The following is a 21,443-nucleotide window of genomic DNA, read 5'->3' on the forward strand; positions in this document are numbered from 1 at the left end:
CACATTCTTAAAATAAAGTGGTGATCCTAAGTGACCTAAGACAGGGATTTTTTACTAGGATTAAATGTCAGGAATTGTCAAAAACTGAGCTTAAATATATTTAGCTAAGGTGTATGTAAACTTCCGACTTCAACTGTAGTCACTACAAAGATACAGGCGTCCTTCCTAACTCTGTTGCCGGAGAGGAAGGAATCCGCTCTGGGATTTCACCATGAGGCCAATAGTGAATTTAAGACAGAATTTACTGGCTGCGATAGGAGAAAACGGAGGATGGATCAACAACATTGTAGTTACTCCACAACACTAACCTAATTGACAGTGAAAAGAAGGAAAGGAAAGCTTGCAACATCATTTGCAACAAAGCACTAAAGTAATACTGCAAAGAATGTGGCAAAGCAATACACTTTTTGTCCTGAATACAAAGTCTTATTTTCGCGGCAAATCCAGAACACATTACTGAGTACCGCTCTCCATATTTTCAAGCATAGTGGTAGCTGCATCATGTTGGGTATGCTTGTAATCGTTACGGACTGGGGGAGTTTTTGAGGATAAAAAAATAAAAAAATAAACAGAACGTAGCTAAGCACAGATTCAGCTGGCATTACACACTTGGCTAAAATTATACTGTAGTTCTGTGTTAATAACTTTCATAGATACCTTTTGGAAACAGAAGATGCTCTATAGGAAAGACGGGAGTCCATCCAAATCATCTTGGCTCCTGGACCCTGTCTAGGGCTGGGCGGTATACCGTACTTTACGATGCACGGACCGGTTTGGGTTTTTACTTTACCTTCTATAACAGTATTTGAATGTTTGGTTTGTTAAATGTGATACGCCGTGTGTAACATCCATTTTTATAGTTTACTTAGCTAGTTGAGCCTTCTCTCGCTCCCCTTGCCTCTTTCAATACAGACATAGCCACGCCACCTCTCACTAAAGGAGCACATTTGTTGTTCCTCGACCACGAGACACTTGCTTTCAGTCTGCATGGTCAATACAGCGCATTTAACAATGTTTTTTGAATGTTTTATTTCACCTTTATTTAACCAGGTAAGCCAGTTGAGAACAAGTTCTCATTTACAACTGCGACCTGGCCAAGATAAAGCAAAGCAGTGTGACACAAACAACAACACAGAGTTACACATGGAATAAACAAACGTACAGTCAGTAACAATAGAAAAATCTATATATAGTGTGTGCAAATGTAGTAAGATTAGGGAGGTAAGGCAATAAATAGGCCATTGAGGCAAAATAATGACAGTTTAGCATTAACACTGGAGTGATAGATGTGCAGAAGATGAATGTGCAAGTAGAGATACTGGGTTGCAAAGGAGCAAAAAAAATAATAATATGGGGATGGGGTAGTTGGGTGGGCTATTTACAGATGGGCTGTGTACAGGTCGATCAATATGGCTGCACAGTACGGTCTTTTGTCAATGACGGTTATGATGTCGTTCAGGACCTTGAGTTTGGCTGAGGTGCACCCTTGACCAGCTCGGAAACCAGATTGCATAGCGGAGAAGGTACGGTGGGATTCGAAATGGTCGGTGATCTGTTTGTTAACTTGGCTTTCGTAGACTTTAGAAAGGCAGGGTAGGATAGATATAGGTCTGTAACAGTTTGGGTCTACAGTGTCTCCCCCTTTGAAGAGGGGGATAACTGTGGCAGCTTTCCCATCTTTAGAGATCTCAGACAATATGAAAGAGATGTTGAACAGGCTAGTACTAGGGGTTGCAACAATTGCGGCGGATAATTTTTGAGAGGGTGCAGATTGTCTAGCCCAGTTGATTTGTAGAGGTCCAGATTTTGCAGCTCTTTCAGAACATAAGCTATCTGGATTTGAGTGAAGGAGAAATGGGGGAGGCTTGGGCAAGTTGCTGTGGGGGGTACAGAGCTGTTGACCGGGGTAGGGGTAGCCAGGTGGTAAGCATGGCCAGCCGCAGAAAAATGCTTATTGAAATTCTCGATTATCGTAGATTTATCAGTGGTGACAGTGTTTCCTAGCCTCAGTGCAGTGGGCAGCTGGGAGGAGGTGCTCTCATTCTCCATGGACTTTACAGTGCCGCAGAACTTTTTGGAGTTTGTGCTACAGGATGCAAATTTCTGTTTGAAAAAGCTAGCCTTTGCTTTCCTAACTACCTGTGTATATTGGTTCCTAGCTTCCCTGAAAAGTTGCATATAGCGGGGGCTATTCGATGCTAATGCAGTATGCCACAGGATGTTTTTGTGCTGGCCAAGGGCAGTCAAGTCTGGAGTGAACCAAGGGCTATATCTGTTCTTAGTTCTACAATTTTTGAAAGGGGAATGCTTATTTAAGATGGTGAGGAAAGCACTTTTAAAGAATCACCAGGCATCCTCTATTGACGGAATGAGGTCAATATCCTTCCAGGATACCCGGGCCAGGTAGATTAGAAAGGCCTGCTCACTGTAGTGTTTTAGGGAGCGTTTGACAGTGATGAGGGGTGGTCGTTTGACAGCGGACCCATTACGGACGCAGGCAATGAGGCAGTGATCGCTGAGATCCTGGTTGAAGACAGCAAAGGTGTATTTAGAGTGCAGGTTGGTCAGGATGATATCTATGAGGGTGCCCGTGTTTAGGGATTTAGTGTTGTACCTGGTAGGTTCCTTGATAATTTGTGTGCAATTGAGGGCATCTAGCTTAGATTGTAGGACGGCCGGGGTGTTAAGCATATCCCAGTTTAGGTCATCTAACAGTACAAACTCTGAAGATAAATGGGGGGCAATTAATTCACATATGGTGTCTAGGGCACAGTAGGGGGCAGAGGGGGGTCTATAACAAGCGACAACAGTGAGAGACTTATTTCTGGAAAGGTGGATTTTTAAAAGTGGAATCTCGAACTGTTTGGGCACAGACCTGGATAGCATGACAGAACTCTGCAGGCTCTCTCTGCAGTAGATTGCAACTCCACCCCCTTTGGCAGTTCTATCTTGGCGGAAAATGTTGTAGTTGGGGATGGAAATTTCAGAATTTTTGGTTGCCTTCCTAAGCCAGGATTCAGACACTGCTAGGACATCAGGGTTGGTGGAGTGTGCTAAAGCAGTGAATAAAACAAACTTAGGGAGGAGGCTTCTGATGTTAACATGCATGAAACCAAGGCTTTTACGGTTACAGAAGTCAACAAATGATAGCGCCTGGGGAATAGGAGTGGAACTGGGGGCTACAGGGCCTGGGTTAACCTTTACATCACCAGAGGAAGAGTAGGATAAGGGTACAGCTGAAGGCTATAATAACAGGTTGTCTAGTGCATTGGGGACAGAGAATAAAAGGAGAAGATTTCTGGGTGTGGTAGAAGAGATTCAGGGCATAATGTACAGACAATGGTATGGTAGGATGTGAGTACAGTGGAGGTAAACCTAGGCGTTGAGTGACGAGAGGTTTTGTCTCTGGAGGCACCAGTTAAGCCAGGTGAGGTCATTGTTGATGACAACAATAGTGTTTTCACTTTGCAACTTAATATAAATCCAGTAGAGTTCTATAATTACACTATTAGTTTGTGTTTGTTACATCTGCAAACAGCTAGTTTGTCTTTTCTTAGCAAGTTGGGGCTAAATCATTTTAGCTGTCTGGCTAGCTAATAAATGTACTGAGTCAGAGCAAACGTAATAAGCTATACAGCGTGGTATTACCAGTGATATAGACCTAAATCAGCATGTTGTTTGTGCAATAGTACCTTCTAAATCAAAGAGGAATACACAAAGAATGAATATGTTAGCTACATGAAGTAGCTAAGAGAAAACATTAAATGTAGCCAAAGATTATAGCATCCCCTAGGAAACACTTATCAACACTTTGGTTCCTACCCTGCCACAATAACTCCTCCCTTGCATTTTAATTCGTTGTCATGTCAAACACTGTATTAAAAGTGCACACTATTATATTCTAACTATAGAATTAGACTAATCATTCTATTTCCATGATTACAACATTTCACCCAAGTGTTTTGCTCTAAATCGCAAGTCAAATAGCAATTGCAACATTTGCTGAAAAATATGGCCTAGATTGTTTGCCCATATCGTGCATCCCTTTGTGACAGTGTGGAAATAATCTGAAATGAGTGCAGAAAATGCAGAAATGTATGAAAATTGTTTTTGGTTGAAGCATAAAACAATCAGAACGGAGAAAGACCCATTGAAAATCACTTTGAATATATGTGTTGCCACCCTAGGACCACTCACTACTTGTTTTAAATATTTTTTTTATTGTTATTATTTAAAAACATAAAATACCGTCAAATTGTCATTTTTTGGTTGTTGAAATACCTCAATATGATATTTTGGCCATATCACCCAGCCCTAACCCTGTCCATGCATTTCAAGGCTGCTTTGAGAAAATTATTTATCAGTGACCCAAGCCCTGCTCAGATAATCCCTACCCTTGAGTCGCCAAGTTGTCGTAGTGCTGCTGCAAATGTACATTGTCCCACGGGCGTTGGCAGTCATAATGTAAGTAACCTAATTTCTGGCCCTCTAACTCCCCTGAATGCCTCTGCCAATCCTACATCTTTTGTATGCAGTAATCATGTGCCTATGAACCTGAGTTACACTGTTAGCACTGAGCCGGTTTGCCTTAGAAGGAAGTCCACTGTGTGCAGCTCACCCTGCACCATCAGCTCAAACATAAATATCACTGTCATGTCTACCTCTAATAAGCTTGTCAAGTAAAGCAACAAAAAATAAACCCCAAAAAGTGCTAAAACGAACTTGCTAGTAACCGATAACATTCATATACTGACTATCTCTGAAAGCCACTTAGATAATACCTTTTGATGATACAGTGGTAGCAATGCATGGTTTTAACATCTTCAGAAGAGACAGGAATGCCAAATGGTGGAGGTGTTGCCGTATATGTTCAGAGTCATATTCCTGTAAAGCTTAGAGAGGAAATTCTGTTGAAGTAATATGGCTACAGATTCATTTGCCTCCCCTAAAGCCCATTCTGGTGGGAAGCTGCTATAGACCACCAAGTGCTAACAGTCAGTATCTGGATAATGTGTGAAATGTTTCATAATGTATGTGATATCAACAGAGGGGTATTTTCTGGGTGACCTAAATATTGTCTGGCTTTTATCAAGCTGCCCACTCAAGAAAACGCTTCAAGCTGTAACCAGTGCATGCAACATGGTTCAGGTTCAGTCAACCTACCAGGGTAGTTGCAAACAGCACAGGAATGAAATCATCAACATGTATTGATCATATCTTCACTAATGCTGCAGAAATCTGCTCTAAAGCAGTATCCAGATCCAACAGATGTAGTGATCGTAATATAGCAGCCATACCCAGGAAAACCAAAGTTCCAAAGGCTGGGCCTAATAGTGTGTATAAGAGGTCATACAAGACGTTTTCTAGTGATTCCTATGTTAAAAATGTGGTGTGTAATTGTATTTATTTAACTAGGCAAGTCATTCTTATTTACAATGATGGCCTACACTGGCCAAGCCAGGATGACGCTGGGCCAATTGTGCGCTGCCCTATGGGACTCCCTGCCCTATGGGACTCCCAATCACGGCCAGTTGTGATACAGCCTGGATAATGAGGAGCAACCAGACGCTGTACTTCACACATTTATGAAATTGCTTATTCCAGTTACTAAATAAGCATGCACCTACTAAGAAAATGTATGTAAAAACATTTTAAATCAGTGTGGATTGATGTGGAATTGAAAAATTGTAGGGTTGAGAGGGATGAGGCAAAGGGAATGGCAAATAAATCTGGCTGCACAGCCGATTGGCAAACACACTGTACATTGAATAATAATGTGACTAAACCGAACAAAAAGAAGAAGAAACTGTACTATGAAACAAAGATACTGTAATTTCCGGACTATTAAGCGCACCTGAATATAAGCCGCACCCATTGAATTAAAAAAATATATATTATTTTGAACATAAATAAGCCGCACATGTCTATAAGCCGCAGGTGCCTACCGGTATATTGAAACAAATGAACTTTACACAGGCTTTAACGAAACACGGCTTGTAAAAAAAAAAAAAAAAAAAATTGCAGTAAGCTTTAGTTGTCTTTCTGCACTGAGTCAATTCCTCACGCTGCTGTTTCCAACGTCTTACCATCGACTCATTAAGACCAAGCTCCCGTGCAGCAGCTCTATTTCCTTTTCCAACAGCCAGATCAATCGCCTTCAACTTGAAAGCTGCATCATATGCATTTCTCCGTGTCTTTGCCATGATGAGGGTGACAAAATGACTACCGTAATCAGAATGATGGGAAGTTTGAGAGCGGTCGATTTAATCTAAACAGTAAACAAAAAAGTTGTTTGACCTTAACCCGTTCGGCAATTTCATTGGTCTAATGAAAGCTTCATGCCGCCAAAAAACTGAGCACGTCACAGAATGTGTTTTTTTTTGTAGAAAAAAATTTAAAGCGGGAAAAATCCATATATTAGCCGCGTCATTGTTTAAGCCGCGGGGTTCAAAGCGTGGGAAAAAAATTGCGGCTTATACATTTACATACACTCAATTAGTATTCGGTAGCGTTGCCTTTAAATTGTTTAACTTGGGTCAATTGTTTTGGGTAGCCTTCCACAAGCTTCCCATAATAATTTGGGTGAATTATGGCCCATTCCTCCTCACAGAGCTGGTGTAACTGAGTCAGGTTTGTAGGCCTCCTTGCTCGCACACGTTTTTTCAGTTCTGCCCACACATTTTCTGTAGGATTGAGGTCAGGGCTTTGTGATGGCCACTCCAATACCTTGACTTTGTTGTCCTTAAGCCATCTTGCCACAACTTTGGAAGAATGTTTGGGGTCATTGTCCATTTGGAAGACCCATTAGCGACCAAGCTTTAACTTCCAGACTGATGTCTTGAGATGTTGCTTCAATATATCCACATAATTTTCCTCCCTCATGATGCCATCTATTTTGTGAACTGCACCAGTCCCTTCTGCAGCAAAACACCCCCACAATATGATGCTGCCACCCCCATGCTTCACGGTTGGGATGGTGTTCTTCGACTTGCAAGCCTCCCCCTTTTTCCTCCAAACATAACAATGGTCATCATGGCCAAAAAGTAATATTTTTGTTTCATTCAGACCATGGCGGTTTTGGAGCAGTGGCTTCTTCCTTCCTGAGCGGCCTTTCAGGTTATGTCGATATAGGAATCGTTTTACTGTGGATATAGGTACTTTTGTACCCGTTTCCTCCAGCATCTTCACAAGGTCCTTTGCTGTTGTTCTGGAATTGATTTGCACTTTTTGCACCAATGTACGGTCGTCTCCAGGAGAGAGAACGTGTCTCCTTCCTGAGCGGTATGACGGCTGCGTGATCCCATGGTGTTTATACTCGCGTACTATTGTTTGTACAGATGAACGTGGTACCTTCAGGCGTTTGGAAATTGCTCCCAAGGATGAACCAGACTTGTGGAGGTCTACAATTTTGTTTCTGAGGTCTTGGCTGATTTCTTTTGATTTTCCCATGATGTCAAGCAAAGAGGCACTGAGTTTGAAGTTAGGCCCTGAAATACATCCACAGGTACACCTCCAATTGACTCAAATTATGTCAACTAGCCTATCAGAAGCTTCTAAAGCCATGACATCATTTTCTGGAATTTTCCAAGCTGTTTAAAGGCACAGTCAACTTTGTGTATTGTATACTTCTGACCCACTGGAATTGTGATACAACGAATTATAAGTGAAATAATCTTAATAATTACTTGTGTCATGCACAAAGTAAATGTCCTAACCGACTTGCCAAAACTATAGTTTGTTAAGAAATTTGTGAAGTGGTTGAAAAACGAGTTTCAATGACTCCAACCTAAGTGTATGTAAATTTCCGACTTCAACTGTATATGGCAAGTGTGTAAATGGGTGAGATTTTATTTTTTTAAATAATATTAATTTGAATTCAGGCAGTAAAACAAAATGTGAAATAAGTCAAGGGGTATGAATACTTTCTGAAGGCACTATATCCCCGGGGCTAGTTTGTGTTCGATTACATAATGTAAACGAGTCAATATTTCCATGTTGGCACACCTTTTAGTTATCATTAAACGCTTTCAAAATGTGTACATGAATTTCTAAAAAATATATAGTTGGTTTGAGGTTTATAAGTCATTGTGTAATTTACCGATGGTCCCTAGGCTAAATTTACCACAGGCATTACGATACGGTCGCGTGCAGCTGCACTCAGAATTGATCATTACTTGTGTGCAGCCAGCTGGGGGCATGTGGTTTGATTTGAAACAAACCCCACTTTCATTCACGTTGTGATACTGTCTCGTCCACAAATCACACAACACTGTCTTGTCCACAAATCTCACAACACGCCGTTTTGATGAGACGGACTTTACGACCAAAATGTTCTTATTTACACTTAATAGTACATTTTGAGAGTAGAATAAATATTTCTGACTCATATTCTGACAAATATTAACACCACATAGGCTATTTTCTAAATGAGAAGTTGGTTTTTAGGGGCAGTTGCTCTTTAAAAGCAGACCTTCAGTCTCAGACTTATAATTGATACTTTTAACCAGAGGAAGAGGCGAAGCAAGATGTTTCACTTTTCGCCAAAATCTGTCCAAAATAACCCAATGTGGTTCTATGGCCTTATCTTGCACCTAAGCTTGTCGCCTGCCTTCCTGCCTTTGAGACAACTCAAGGGTGGGAAGATGAGCATCTCGTCAATTTTAGGGATGTGTACGGTTCTTTGAATATTTGAACGGATGCCAGTATTCGAATACTTGTGAGAGTATACATTTTAGCGAGAAAACAATGATAGGCCTATTTTATACCCGAAAAGGCTTTTTCTAATAAAAATAAATGCAATATTCATGTGACATAGTTGCATACAAGAATATACCATGACATTTCAAATGATTAATTTCATAAAACAACAAAGTTTTCACAATGTGCACGGTGCGCCCCATAAAAATACTGACAGATGACCAGTAGCCTTCATGTGTGTAACTTGTTGTTTTTGTTGGCCAATCAAGGGGGAAAATTGGCTCAGCGTGTAGCAAGTGGAGTGAGAGTTTACTAAAGCAATGCAAAATGGATGAAATTACAGAATTAAAAGTTACAGAAATGAGAAGGAGTAGGCTACAACGAGCAACCAATAGGTAGGCTGTTGTTTATCTGAATGGGGTTTGGGAGAAAGTACAGCATGTGGCCTCAACTAGCTAGCTTCTCTAGGCTACTCCAGTCAAGACAGGCACTGTTATATGGGATCATAAATAACATTGTGGCTGCTACAAGTTAGATAGTCTAGGCTGTAGTAGAGTTGTTCTCTCCTCCCCCGTCTGCTCGTTCCCATCTCATAAATTATAAACCGGCCCATCTGCAGCTGCAGCGATAGCGTGGCAGTCTTTATCCCTCACGCAGCAGTGCTCAGGTTAGAAGAGTCACATGTATTTCGAATATCCGGCAAAAAAATGCATGATACTATTCCAATAGTGAAATTATTTCAAACCCCTATCCCTAGTCATTATATACAGATCTTTGTTTTAACAACCCTTTATATCTGTCTATTTACCTTCACATCTACTGCTGCTCTGTGATGAGCAATAATGCACTTCAGTCAAAAACAACTTCACTTCCCTAAGTTTCAGTTCCTCCTTGAAGAAACAAAATGCTGCTATTTCAGCCTCTCCTCATCATTTGCTTACATTGAAAGTCAATATAAAAAAAAAGTTCTTAACAGCGTGTGTTTTTTTTTTTTTACCCTCGCAGGTGTCGTCTCCTTCAGACATGAGCTCGTCGTCAGAGCAGATGTTGAGCACGTTAACCAGCATCTCTGTCACTGTAGGAACACACACACACACCACATCATCTCACAGGTCAGTTTTGCAAAGGTAACATGGAGCCCGAAGTTATCACACACACACTCACCTTTCTCGCCTACGAAGGGCAGAGACCAGGTGAAGACGTCCATGAAGTTGGGCAGCCAGTAGGGATGGGGGGAGCAGTTGAACTGCCTGATGTTCATCACGTTGTTCTCATACTTCAGCACTGCCGCTACAAGGACACACACACATATATACATAATCTATCTACCCTATGTTGCCATGGTTTCTATCCCGTTGTCATGGTTTCTACCTTGTTGTCATGGTTTCTTCCCTGTTGTCGTGGTTTGAAATGGAGTGTGGCCTTGGTAATTTGTTTACCTTTGTTGTTGTACACGTCCAGGTAATTCGGAGCAGAGAAGATCGTGATCAGAGAAGGAAAACCTGTCGTCTGGCTTTTCCTGTACATTCTATACCTGAAATACACATTAAACAGGAAATACACTCTTTATATCACGAAACAGTATTATACTACTACTACTATTAATATTATTATTATTCATGCGTCATATTATGGATAATACTCACCCAGCGTCCTGGGCTTCATGTGCTCTTATTACTGACAGCAGATTATTGTTCATCAGAAAGTCACATACTGCTGGGTAACTGTAGAAGTAGGAGCAGCCTCTAACAGAGTTATGAGCAAAGTGTTCCTGGGTCTTCTCAGAGCCGTAGTCTTCTCCAGGGTCCGACCACAGCAGGTCACACATGGGTCCGAATGCAGGGGGCTCCTTAAACCGATCCAGCTGGTCAACACAGAGTTAAACAAAGTTGATCTACAGGGTTTCCCAATTAAACACAGTTAAAACACTTAACATAGCCAGCTAAACCAATTAAAATGATTAAGTTAACCCAGAGCAGGTCAGGGATGAGAGGTCAGGGGTCATACCTTGCGTATGTCATCCAGGCAGGTGATTTCAGGGCTCAGGCCTCCGTGGACACATAGGAACTGCTGGTTGAGGAGCGCAGCCAAGGGAAGGCAGTCAAACGCCTCCATACACGCATCATACACACGCTCAGAGTACTTTATCTTACCTAGAACACAACAAAGAGGACATTATTACTATTCCACCCATGCACCCACCCACACATAGGCACACCCACACAGGCGCACACACTAAATACACAAGGACCACTCACACTAAATACACAAGGACCACTCACACTCTTGTTTAAAGGTGAAGTACTCTGTGAGATGTCGGCACTCATGGTTTCCTCTGAGTAGGAACAGAGTGGTGGGGTGGTTGATCTTCAGAGTCCACAGGAACAACACACACTGAAGATAGAAAGAGTGTGTGTGAGATCCCTCTCATGATGCTAACGTTAGTATCATAATAAGAATCATGGCTAAAATGCTAACGATAGCTAGCTACGATTCCTATCCTGACGCTAGCGTTGGCTACGACTCCTATCCTGACGCTAGCGTTGGCTACGACCCCTATCCTGACGCTAGCGTTGGCTACGACCCCTATCCTGACGCTAGCGTTGGCTACGACCCCTATCCTGACGCTAGCGTTGGCTACGACCCCTATCCTGACGCTAGCGTTGGCTACGACCCCTATCCTGACGCTAGCGTTGGCTGCGACCCCTATCCTGACGCTAGCGTTGGCTGCGACCCCTATCCTGACGCTAGCGTTGGCTGCGACCCCTATCCTGACGCTAGCGTTGGCTGCGACCCCTATCCTGACGCTAGCGTTGGCTGCGACCCCTATCCTGACGCTAGCGTTGGCTGCGACCCCTATCCTGACGCTAGCGTTGGCTGCGACCCCTATCCTGACGCTAGCGTTGGCTGCGACCCCTATCCTGACGCTAGCGTTGGCTGCGACCCCTATCCTGACGCTAGCTTCGGCTGCGACCCCTATCCTGACGCTAGCTTCGGCTGCGACCCCTATCCTGACGCTAGCTTCGGCTGCGACCCCTATCCTGACGCTAGCTTCGGCTGCGACCCCTATCCTGACGCTAGCTTCGGCTGCGACCCCTATCATGACGCTAGCTTCGGCTGCGACCCCTATCATGACGCTAGCTTCGGCTACGACTCCTATCATGACGCTAGCTTCGGCTACGATTCCTATCATGACGCTAGCTTCGGCTACGATTCCTATCATGACGCTAGCTTCGGCTACGATTCCTATCATGACGCTAGCTTCGGCTACGATTCCTATCATGACGCTAGCTTCAGCTACGATTCCTATCATGACGCTAGCTTCAGCTACGATTCCTATCAAGACGCTAGCTTCAGCTACGATTCCTATCATGACGCTAGCTTCAGCTACGATTCCTATCATGACGCTAGCTTCAGCTACGATTCCTATCATGACGCTAGCTTCAGCTACGATTCCTATCATGACGCTAGCTTCAGCTACGATTCCTATCATGACGCTAGCTTCAGCTACGATTCCTATCATGACGCTAGCTTCAGCTACGATTCCTATCATGACGCTAGCTTCAGCTACGATTCCTATCATGACGCTAGCTTCAGCTACGATTCCTATCATGATGCTAGCTTCAGCTATGATTCCTATCATGATGCTAGCGTTAGCGATGATCACCACAGCTAGGATAAAGGCCAACTTTTCCCACATTTCCCCCCCGTGCGCCAGGCTCCTAGCAATTTAAGTTCTAGGCAATGAGATTCAGTTCCTTGCCATTTGATTGAGAGCTAGCAAGATGCACACACAGCAGAAAGAAGGAGAGCAATGACGTGGGGCACATATCTTCACATACACTATGTGACGTAGTATGGAATTTTCAGGGACCACTTGTCTCTAAAGCGCTACTTTCACAACTACTGGCTCTACAGTGCTACTTTCAGAACTACAAAAGTACCGGAGTATCTCTTTAATTCATTAGAATACATGCTATTCACAGCCTTCCCACAATATTTTTAAAGTGGGACACAAAACCCAACAGTGTGTGTTGGGTTAGGGAGGGTAGTGTGTGTTTCTGTTTGTCTGTGTGGGGGAGGGCGGTGGTACTGGGTAGTGTGCTTCCTGTCTATTTAAAGACGTGCTCCTAAGCCCTGCGACTCAAGGCTGTGTAACAGGCCATGACTCCAAATGTCAGATGAAACAGCAGATGCTGAAACACACACTGACCTCGATGCTGAAGTACCCTCGATCAACATAGTCCCCCAGGAACAGGTAGCGGGTGCTGTTGGGCGAGCCGCCCACCTCAAACAGCTTCATCAGGTCAAAGAACTGGCCATGGACATCCCCACACACTGCAACACACACACACACACACACACACACACACACACACACACACACACACACACACACACACACACACACACACACACACACACACACACACACACACACACACACACACACACACACACACACGTTAGAGGTCTGTCTGTCTGAATATGTTAGGGGTTAATTAGAGGTCTGAGGTTACCTGTAATAGGTGCTTCCACCTCCAGCATGCATTTCTCTTGTCGCAGGATGTTGGCTCCATCAGTGATGATGCGTAGAGCTGCTTCCTCCTCAAGGCGGCCCTCCTTAACCAGATGGCTCTTCAGTACCTCAACACTGGGCTTCCCATCTACATACAGATCCTTTACAGTCAGCCTGGAACCAGGGGGGTAGGGCACCGCTACAACACAATAAAACAACATTTGTTATTTATTTATTTAAACTAGGCAAGTCAGTTAAGAACAAATTCTTATTTACAATGATGGCCTACCCCGGCCAAACCCGGAAGATGCTGGGCTAATTGTGCGCAGCCCTATGGGACTCCGAATCACAGCCGGATGTGATGCAGCCTGGATTAACCGAATACACACTACTAACTAGAGGTCGACCAATTCATCGGCAGGCTGATTAATTAGGGCCGATTTCAAGTTTTCATTTAATTATGGCCGATTACGTTGCGATCCGCAAGGAAACTGCGTGGCAGGCTGACCCCTTGTTACACGAGTGCAGCTTCAAAAGGACCTTGTGGCTGCAAGGAGCCAAGGTAAGTTGCTAGCTAGCATTAAACTTATCTTATAAAAAAAAAAAACTACACATGCTTGATGATATTACTAGGTTAACTAGCTTGTCCTGCGTTGCATATACAGTTGAAGTCGGAAGTTTACATACACCTCAGCCAAATACATTTAAACTCAGATTTTCACAATTCCTGACATTTAATCATAGTAACAAATTCCCTGTCTTAGGTCAGTTTGGATCACCCCTTTATTTTAAGAATGTGACATGTCAGAATAATAGTAGAGAGAATTATTTATTTCAGCTTTTTTTTTTCTTTCATCACATTCCCAATGGGTCAGAATTGTACATAGACTCAATTAGTATTTGGTAGCATTGCCTTTAAATTGTTTAACTTGGGTCAAACATTTTGGGTAGCCTTCCACAAGCTTCCCACAATAAGTTGGGTGAATTTTGGCCCATTCCTACAGACAGAGCTGGTGTAACTGAGACCTTTTTTTGTTTCATCAGACCAGAGGACATTTCTCTAAAAAGTACAATCTTTGTCCCATGTGCAGTTGCAAACTGTAGTCTGTTTTTTTTAATGGCAGTTTTGGAGCAGTGGCTTCTTCCTTGCTGAGCGGCCTTCAGGTTATGTCGATATACAACTAGTTTTACTGTGGATATAGAAACTTTTGTACCCGTTTCCTCCAGAATCTTCACAAGGTCCTTTGCTGTTGTTCTGGGATTGATTTGCACTTTTCGCACCAAAGTACATTCATCTCTAGGATACAATGCGTCTCCTTCCTGAGTGGTATGACGGCTGCGTGGTCCCATGGTGTTTATACTTCTGTACTATCGTTTGTACAGATGAACGTGGTACCTTCAGACATTTGGAAATTGCTCTCTAGGATGAACCAGACTTGTGGAGGACTACAATTTTGTTTCTGAGGTCTTGGCTGATTTCTTTTGATTTTCCCATGATGTCAAGCAAAGAGGCACTGAGTTTGAAGGTAGGCCTTGAAATACATCCACAGGTACACTTCCAATTGACTCAAATGATGTCAATTAGCCTATCAGAAGCTTCTAAAGCCATGACATCATTTTCTGGAATTTTCCAAGCAGTTTAAAGGCACAGTCAACTTAGTTTATGTAAACTTCTGACCCACTGGAATTGTGATACAGTGAATTATAAGTGAAATAATCTGTCTGTAAACAATTGTTGGAAATATTGTGTCATGCACAAAGTAGATGTCTTAATTGACTTGCCAAAACTATAGTTTGTTCTAACAAGAAATTTGTGGAGTGGATGAAAAACGAGTTTTAATGACTCCAACCTAAGTGTATGTAAACTTCTGACTTTAACTGTAATCAATGCGGTGCCTGTTAATTTATCATCGAATCACAGCCTACTTCATCTTCGCCAAACGGGAAATGATTTAACAAAAGCGCATTGCCGATAAAAGTACAATCTTTGCACAAATGTACCTAACCATAAACATCAATGACTTTCTTAAAATCAATACACAGAAGTATCTTTTTTAAAACCTGTATATTTAGTTAAAAGAAATTCATGTTAGCAGGCAATATTAACTAGGGAAATTGTGTCACTTCTCTTGCGTTCAGTGCAAGCAGAGTCAGGGTATATGCAACAGTTTGGGCCGTCTGGCTCGTTGCTAACTATGAACTAATTTGCCAGAATATTACATAATTATGACATAACATTAAAGGTTGTGCAATGTAACAGACTTAGGGTTGCCACCCATTCGATTAAAATACGCAACGTTTCCGTATTTTACTGAAAGAATAAATGTTTTGTTTTCGAAATTATAGTTTCCGGATTTGACCATATTAAATGACCAAAGGCTCGTATTTCTGTGCTTATTATATTATAATTGAGTCTATGATTTGATATTTGATAGAGCAGTCTGAGCGGTGGTAGGCAGCAGCAGGCTCGTAAGCATTCATTCAAACAGCACTTTCCTGCATTTGCCAGCAGCTCTTAGCAATGCTTGAGGCACAGCGCTGTTTTTGACTTCAAACCTATCAACTCCCGAGATTAGGCTGGCAATACTAAAGTACCTATAAGAACATCCAATAGTCAAAAAGTATATGAAATACAAATGGTATAGAGAGAAATAGTCGACGCGTCATAACTCCTATAATAACTACAACCTAAAACTTAACTGGGAATATTGAACCACCAGCGTTGATATGTTCTCATGTTCTGAGCAAGGAACTTAAACGTTAGCTTTTTTACATGGCACATATTGCACTTTTACTTTCTTCCCCAACTGTGTTTTTGCATTATTTAAACCAAATTTAACATGTTTCATTATTTATTTGAGACTAAATCGATTATGTATTATATTAAAATAAGTGTTCCTTCATTCAGTATTGCTGTAATTGTCATTATTACAAATATATATTATATATTTTTTTAATATAAATTTTAAAAAATGGCAGATTAATCGGTATCAGCTTTTTTTGGTCCTCCAATAATCATTATCGGCGTTGAAAAATCATAATCAGTCGACCTCTACTACTAACACCAACTTGCTAACTACTGTAAATAATTGGTGCATTAAACACCCTCAAGCATCTGTTGGTCAATTGACCCCAGGACCCACACCCTAATGTATCCATTGGTCAATTGAACCCCAGGACACACCCTCTGGAGACCTCAGGGTGCCCATCCTTTCACATAAAGAGGTGTTGGCTCTAGAGAAAGAGAGAGCGTTTATGGGTGTACTGCATGGCTGAGTCAGTGGGTAAGAATAGAGCGTCACATTTGCATGAGGACTAGTTATTTTATCAGGAAGAGCAGGTTTGACTGGCAAATAACCATCTCTATCTGTGTCTCTCTCTCTTCTCTCTGTCTCGGGGCTATATTAAGTGTTAAGTCCTAACCACATTAATAATCTACCATTCATTCATTAGAACCCAGTCTTTTATGTTATCGTCGGCATGGGGCCAGGTATTGCATCCATAATTTCCCCTATGAAAATTGTAAAAATATTTATTCCCTTCGGTCTGGCTATACATCTCTATCGCCTTTCTCGGCCGAGTGATCTAGTTAGTGTAAAACTTCAAAACAGAAGCAGGTCACACAGACAGACTGAGCCAATCATGTCACACTAAACTAGTTCATCATATCTAACCCATACACTGAATATTGGTTCATCTTATCCAGAGTGACTCCACACTAAACACACTCTAGTCCCGGGCATAGCTACTGTATATGATAGAGTTCTTCCCTGGGACCTGCATCAGGGCCCATATCCATACATGCATGTATGAAGACATAGTCGTTACACAGGCAGAGCGATGCAGCTGGCTGGCCTGATCAGGTTACCATCGGTAAATAAGCCAAAAGGTCAAAACATCAACCCTCACAGAGCATTGACAACCCACCCACACAGACGCCCACACACACCTCTGACCAAAACGGATTATTGATCGCAGCCAATTCTTTTAAAATGCATGCTCGCGTTGTACCAGAAACATTTAAAGGCATAGGCTGCATTATTTGGACAAACAACGGTCTGCCACTAATCAAAATATTAGCATGAGAGATGTGTTCTGCCAACTTTCTATTTTAAATGCTATAAAAATACATTTAAAACTACAGGTAACATCAGATTAAGCAGATTGTGATTTACACACGTTACATTGTGTGTGTGTATATAATTTAAATAATATTTTTTAAATGTAATTGAATGTGTACTATGCCAGCTAAAAGCTGAATTAGAGTAGACTAACACATACAAGAAAAGAATTTCAATTAATAAGACGAAATACAACAAAATCAAAAGATAAGGGAGCAAGAAGCAAGAATGGAGGTAGAACGGTCTGAGCAGTGGAGGGAGGGGGGAGCATCTTGGTCAGTCACAGCCAGGGAGGTCAGTGGTCATGTCAGAGTCATGCTATAGACCTATGTATGAGTGTGTGAGGGCTAGCAATGTGATCGTATATAGCCTAGTGCTTTCTGTAGGATGATGGTTAGCCTGGCAGCGTCTGAGAGATGCAGGTATAATGACATCATCTTCATGCTCCTAAGCACCATTTACCCACTGAGCCTATCACTCACTCACACTCTCTCTCTGGGTCCACAACAAAGGACATTGTCATAAAGCCAGAGGTCACTACTTACTCCTCGTCAGTCCCTGTGGCCTAACCCAAAGTCCATGAGTCCTGTTGTTATTTTCATAATATAGATCAGGGTTAGATCAGGCTACACACAGTACCTGCTACCTGTTACAGTTGAGACAGAGCAGTAGCTATGCACTGTTAGGCCTGCCATCTGCATGCTGTACCATTCAAGTCCATTACAAATATAAGCAGATACTTCAAAAGCAAATGCTGCAATTTGGTAGCAAAGCAAATCCCCCCCCTCTCCTAATAAGCCACCCAGGCTGTAAATCAAAAAGACCCGCTCTATGGCACTCAGTCCACTGACAGTCATTCAGCATATGCCGCAGGAACCGTATGTGTGTGTGTGTAGACCATCACACACACACACACACCCTCTCTTTTTCTCTCTCTCTCTCACACACACACACACACGTCTATTGAACCAGATATACATCAAACATTTATTTAAGTTCAGTCAGATTCAACAAAAATAAAATCAAGCTGGGACTAGGAGGCTCAAAAACAGTTGACTACCTAGTTTGTTAGTCCAAGATTAATGGCCAAATCTAAGTTATTTGGTGTCAAATATTTACTAGCTAGCTGCTTGACATTCTATCATGATATGTCATGTCCTCCTACTAGTACTGCAGGCTAACAAGCTAGCAAGGGATGCTAGGAAATAAACAGATGCCATATTATCCCACTTGCGCCAAACAAGCCAAACAGTGAACAACAATGACCTAACTAGCTAGTTAGCTAAATTAGTTAGCTTGATTGCTAGTTAACTAACTAGCTGTAATAATCGTGTAACTAGCTAGCTAACGTTAAATTCTCTGCGACCACTTGCTGAATTAATAGAGATACTATTGTATACCTTTAATGGGCCGCTCCGTGGTGGACAGTTTGGTTGGCGTTTGGTCTTTCGTCACCGACATCTCGGTGTATCTTCCCCAGCAGGAAACAGCTAGCTAATGGTGTGAATTCCTCGGCGTAGCTAGCAGGCTAGCTGGTGAAATGAGCTAGCCGTGCTGCTAGCTAGCTAGCTCGAACAGCACCTCTGGATCCGCAGCCTTCCTCTACCGCAGCGGGCTTGCAGACTAGGGCAGCGCAGATCAACTAGGCAGGAGCGTAAATTAGTTAGCTAGCTGTAGATGTGAGGGGGAGGGAAAGGGGAAGATCACTTTAACCACTAAATGAAAGCTTTTTTCCTGCCTTGTCTCTCTGCCCTGCGCTGCGGAGGTAACGTTAGCTAGCCAGCTGCTGTCAATTTCTGTCAGATGAATCGACCGCTCCAGTCCAGGAAACGATTTCCAGCCAATCTCACTGTCACTTTGCTCAGGTTTACACACCGCGCATCAGTTCATGTCTTAATTTCATCTGTTTGTTCTTGGCTGTACCTCATTTGGTCCAGGCCTCTCGGTTTGGGTTTTGGTCGTGATCAAATGTATCGTCCAGACTCTGCTGTCGGATTACTGTAATCCACCACAAACGGATTTCCTACAACATGGCTGTGTCTGTCTAACGCATGGTGTTGTGGGTAGTGTAGTATTATTGTCTTGCCGACACACACTTATGGGACACGCACTATGGGACACACTTATGGGACACAGGACACACCTGTCTGCTTGTAGGCCGCACACACACACACACACACACACTGGTTTTCTTTCAATACCAACATATTATTGGTCAAGTGTCTTGAAAATGTACGTTCGTGCACGCTGTTAAGGCTGTTTGGACATTTTGCATGTATAAACTCGTTTTTATGCATAGGGATAGACATGCTATTGGACATTCCGCACCTACATACCTAACCTGCTGTGTCACCGTTCCTTCGCTGCTTTTCTTAACTTCTGGTTCAACAGACAATTCACCTCTCAGAACAGTTGTTTTAGTCAATATACTCATCGGACACTAGATGTCGCTAGCCACTAGTGATGTAGGCTTCAGTACAATGACGTTTACCAGACTCATGCAAGAAATTGCTCTCTACTGTCAGTTTTTGACTATTTAAAAAACAATTGAAATCCACCTTGCCCCTACAACGAATAAAACGATATGTCTGATGTTGATTGAAGTCTTTATTGTATTGAGAAATGGCTCAAATTACACATAGAGGTACCAAGTGATCTGCTCCAGGTGCTGCACAGCTCATGAGACCTCCACATGATGATGAGTAGGCCTATTCCTCTCCCCTCAGCGGGTTAGCTTGGGCAGACTGGTCACAATGGTGGCAGAGTGTAGGCACTGAGAGGGAGTAGGGTTCAAGCCGTAGTTATACATGTTGAACACATTGTAAGGGTTGTAGTAGTTGGGGTATGTGTAGTAGTGGGTTGTAGGGGTTGTTTAAGACAGTCCCTGGTCTGGGCACAGGGTAGTAGATGGTCCGGGTGGTAGCTGTAGTGCCAGTGGGTTGGGCCAATGGAGCTCCAATAAGGCTTGGACTCTGGGAGAGAAGACATCATCAATGATATGAGAAATCAATCATGAGCGAGACTTTTCCCATCACCACCCCCCCCTAAAAGATAATTCAACTTCACTCTGGCCATGTAAGTATAGACATGCTTTAAAGTGTGAAGAAGAAGACATGGCAATGTTCTCTTATCTCAACATTTCCACTCTTTTCAGGTTCTTGTTGATCCACCTATAATATTATAAACAGAAAATGTATTTTATACACTTGTGTCCCCTGGTATCAGACAGATAGCAATTCTCAAGTGTTTAGCTATTATTCAGAATCCATTAGACTTGCCAGAGCAGTAAGACATACACTGAAAAGTTTGTTCTGTGAGAAGGACAATGACATACAGACTTACTGACCATTATATGTTCATTACTATACACCTTTGGGATTTTGGGAAAAGTATACAGTATATGAAAAGTAATTTATACAGATGATAGGGTATCTTACCTCTTCTGGATAAGTTAGCTGCTTAAATTACCTGGATATCAACAACAGTATGTTTGAGTCTTCTCAACATAAGTCAATATGAATGCCTCAGTGGCACCATAACATCCAATCAGCTGCAACCCCAACCTCATCAGGAATGGTGGATTAACTAACCACAGCACAACAGTGTGATGAAACCCTATACTGTCATCATGGATTACACCGATTGATCTAATAAACAAAATACAAATAAAGTGTGCACCAAGTGTAATATCTTCTCCTCACAGCTTAATGATTTGAGGTTAGCGTTTGTAATCATGTCAATGCTAAAGTATTTCATCTCAGTGTGGAGTGAATGTGGGCTACAGTTATTCCTCTATATCAGTGGTTCCCAACCTTTTTTGGTTACTGTACCACCAAGTACATATTGCTCTGCCCAGAGTACCCCTGTGGTCTCATGAGTCTTCTCAAGGAGCCCCTGTGGATAGGCCGTGTACTCCCAGGGGTCCTAGTACCCCTGATTGGGAAACACTGCTCTACTGGGAATCCAATGGTGTCTGCTCTATAGGATTAGCTAAATCCTTTTAGCATAAAGCGCTTGGTCAAGGATTATGAGGGCTTTGAGGGGTATGATTAGGGGTTCGATAAAAGCAGAATAGTATACTTGTACAATATAAAATCAATAATGCC

General features: G+C 42.4%; 1 protein-coding gene across 3 annotated transcripts in view; it reads right to left on the reverse strand.

The window, feature by feature from the left end:
* The window catches only part of pp2bc (Serine/threonine-protein phosphatase 2B catalytic subunit), a 28,912-nt gene extending 9,543 nt beyond the window's left edge, over nucleotides 1-19,369 (reverse strand). Inside the window, exons 1-9 of one of the 3 annotated variants that reach the window (XM_014128458.3) lie at nucleotides 18,738-19,369; nucleotides 13,218-13,415; nucleotides 12,911-13,035; nucleotides 10,980-11,091; nucleotides 10,705-10,850; nucleotides 10,344-10,561; nucleotides 10,137-10,231; nucleotides 9,862-9,987; nucleotides 9,695-9,772 (exon numbers count right to left, since the gene is read on the reverse strand). In XM_014128458.3, coding sequence (XP_013983933.1) covers nucleotides 9,695-9,772; nucleotides 9,862-9,987; nucleotides 10,137-10,231; nucleotides 10,344-10,561; nucleotides 10,705-10,850; nucleotides 10,980-11,091; nucleotides 12,911-13,035; nucleotides 13,218-13,415; nucleotides 18,738-18,798 — 1,159 coding nt within the window. In that variant the 5' untranslated portion in view covers nucleotides 18,799-19,369. 3 annotated transcript variants of the gene reach the window in all.
* Nucleotides 19,370-21,443: the final 2,074 nt, after the last annotated feature.

This window comes from Salmo salar, chromosome 01 (assembly GCF_965601325.2).
Source record: "Salmo salar chromosome 01, fSalSal1, whole genome shotgun sequence".
Lineage (NCBI taxonomy): Eukaryota > Metazoa > Chordata > Actinopteri > Salmoniformes > Salmonidae > Salmo > Salmo salar.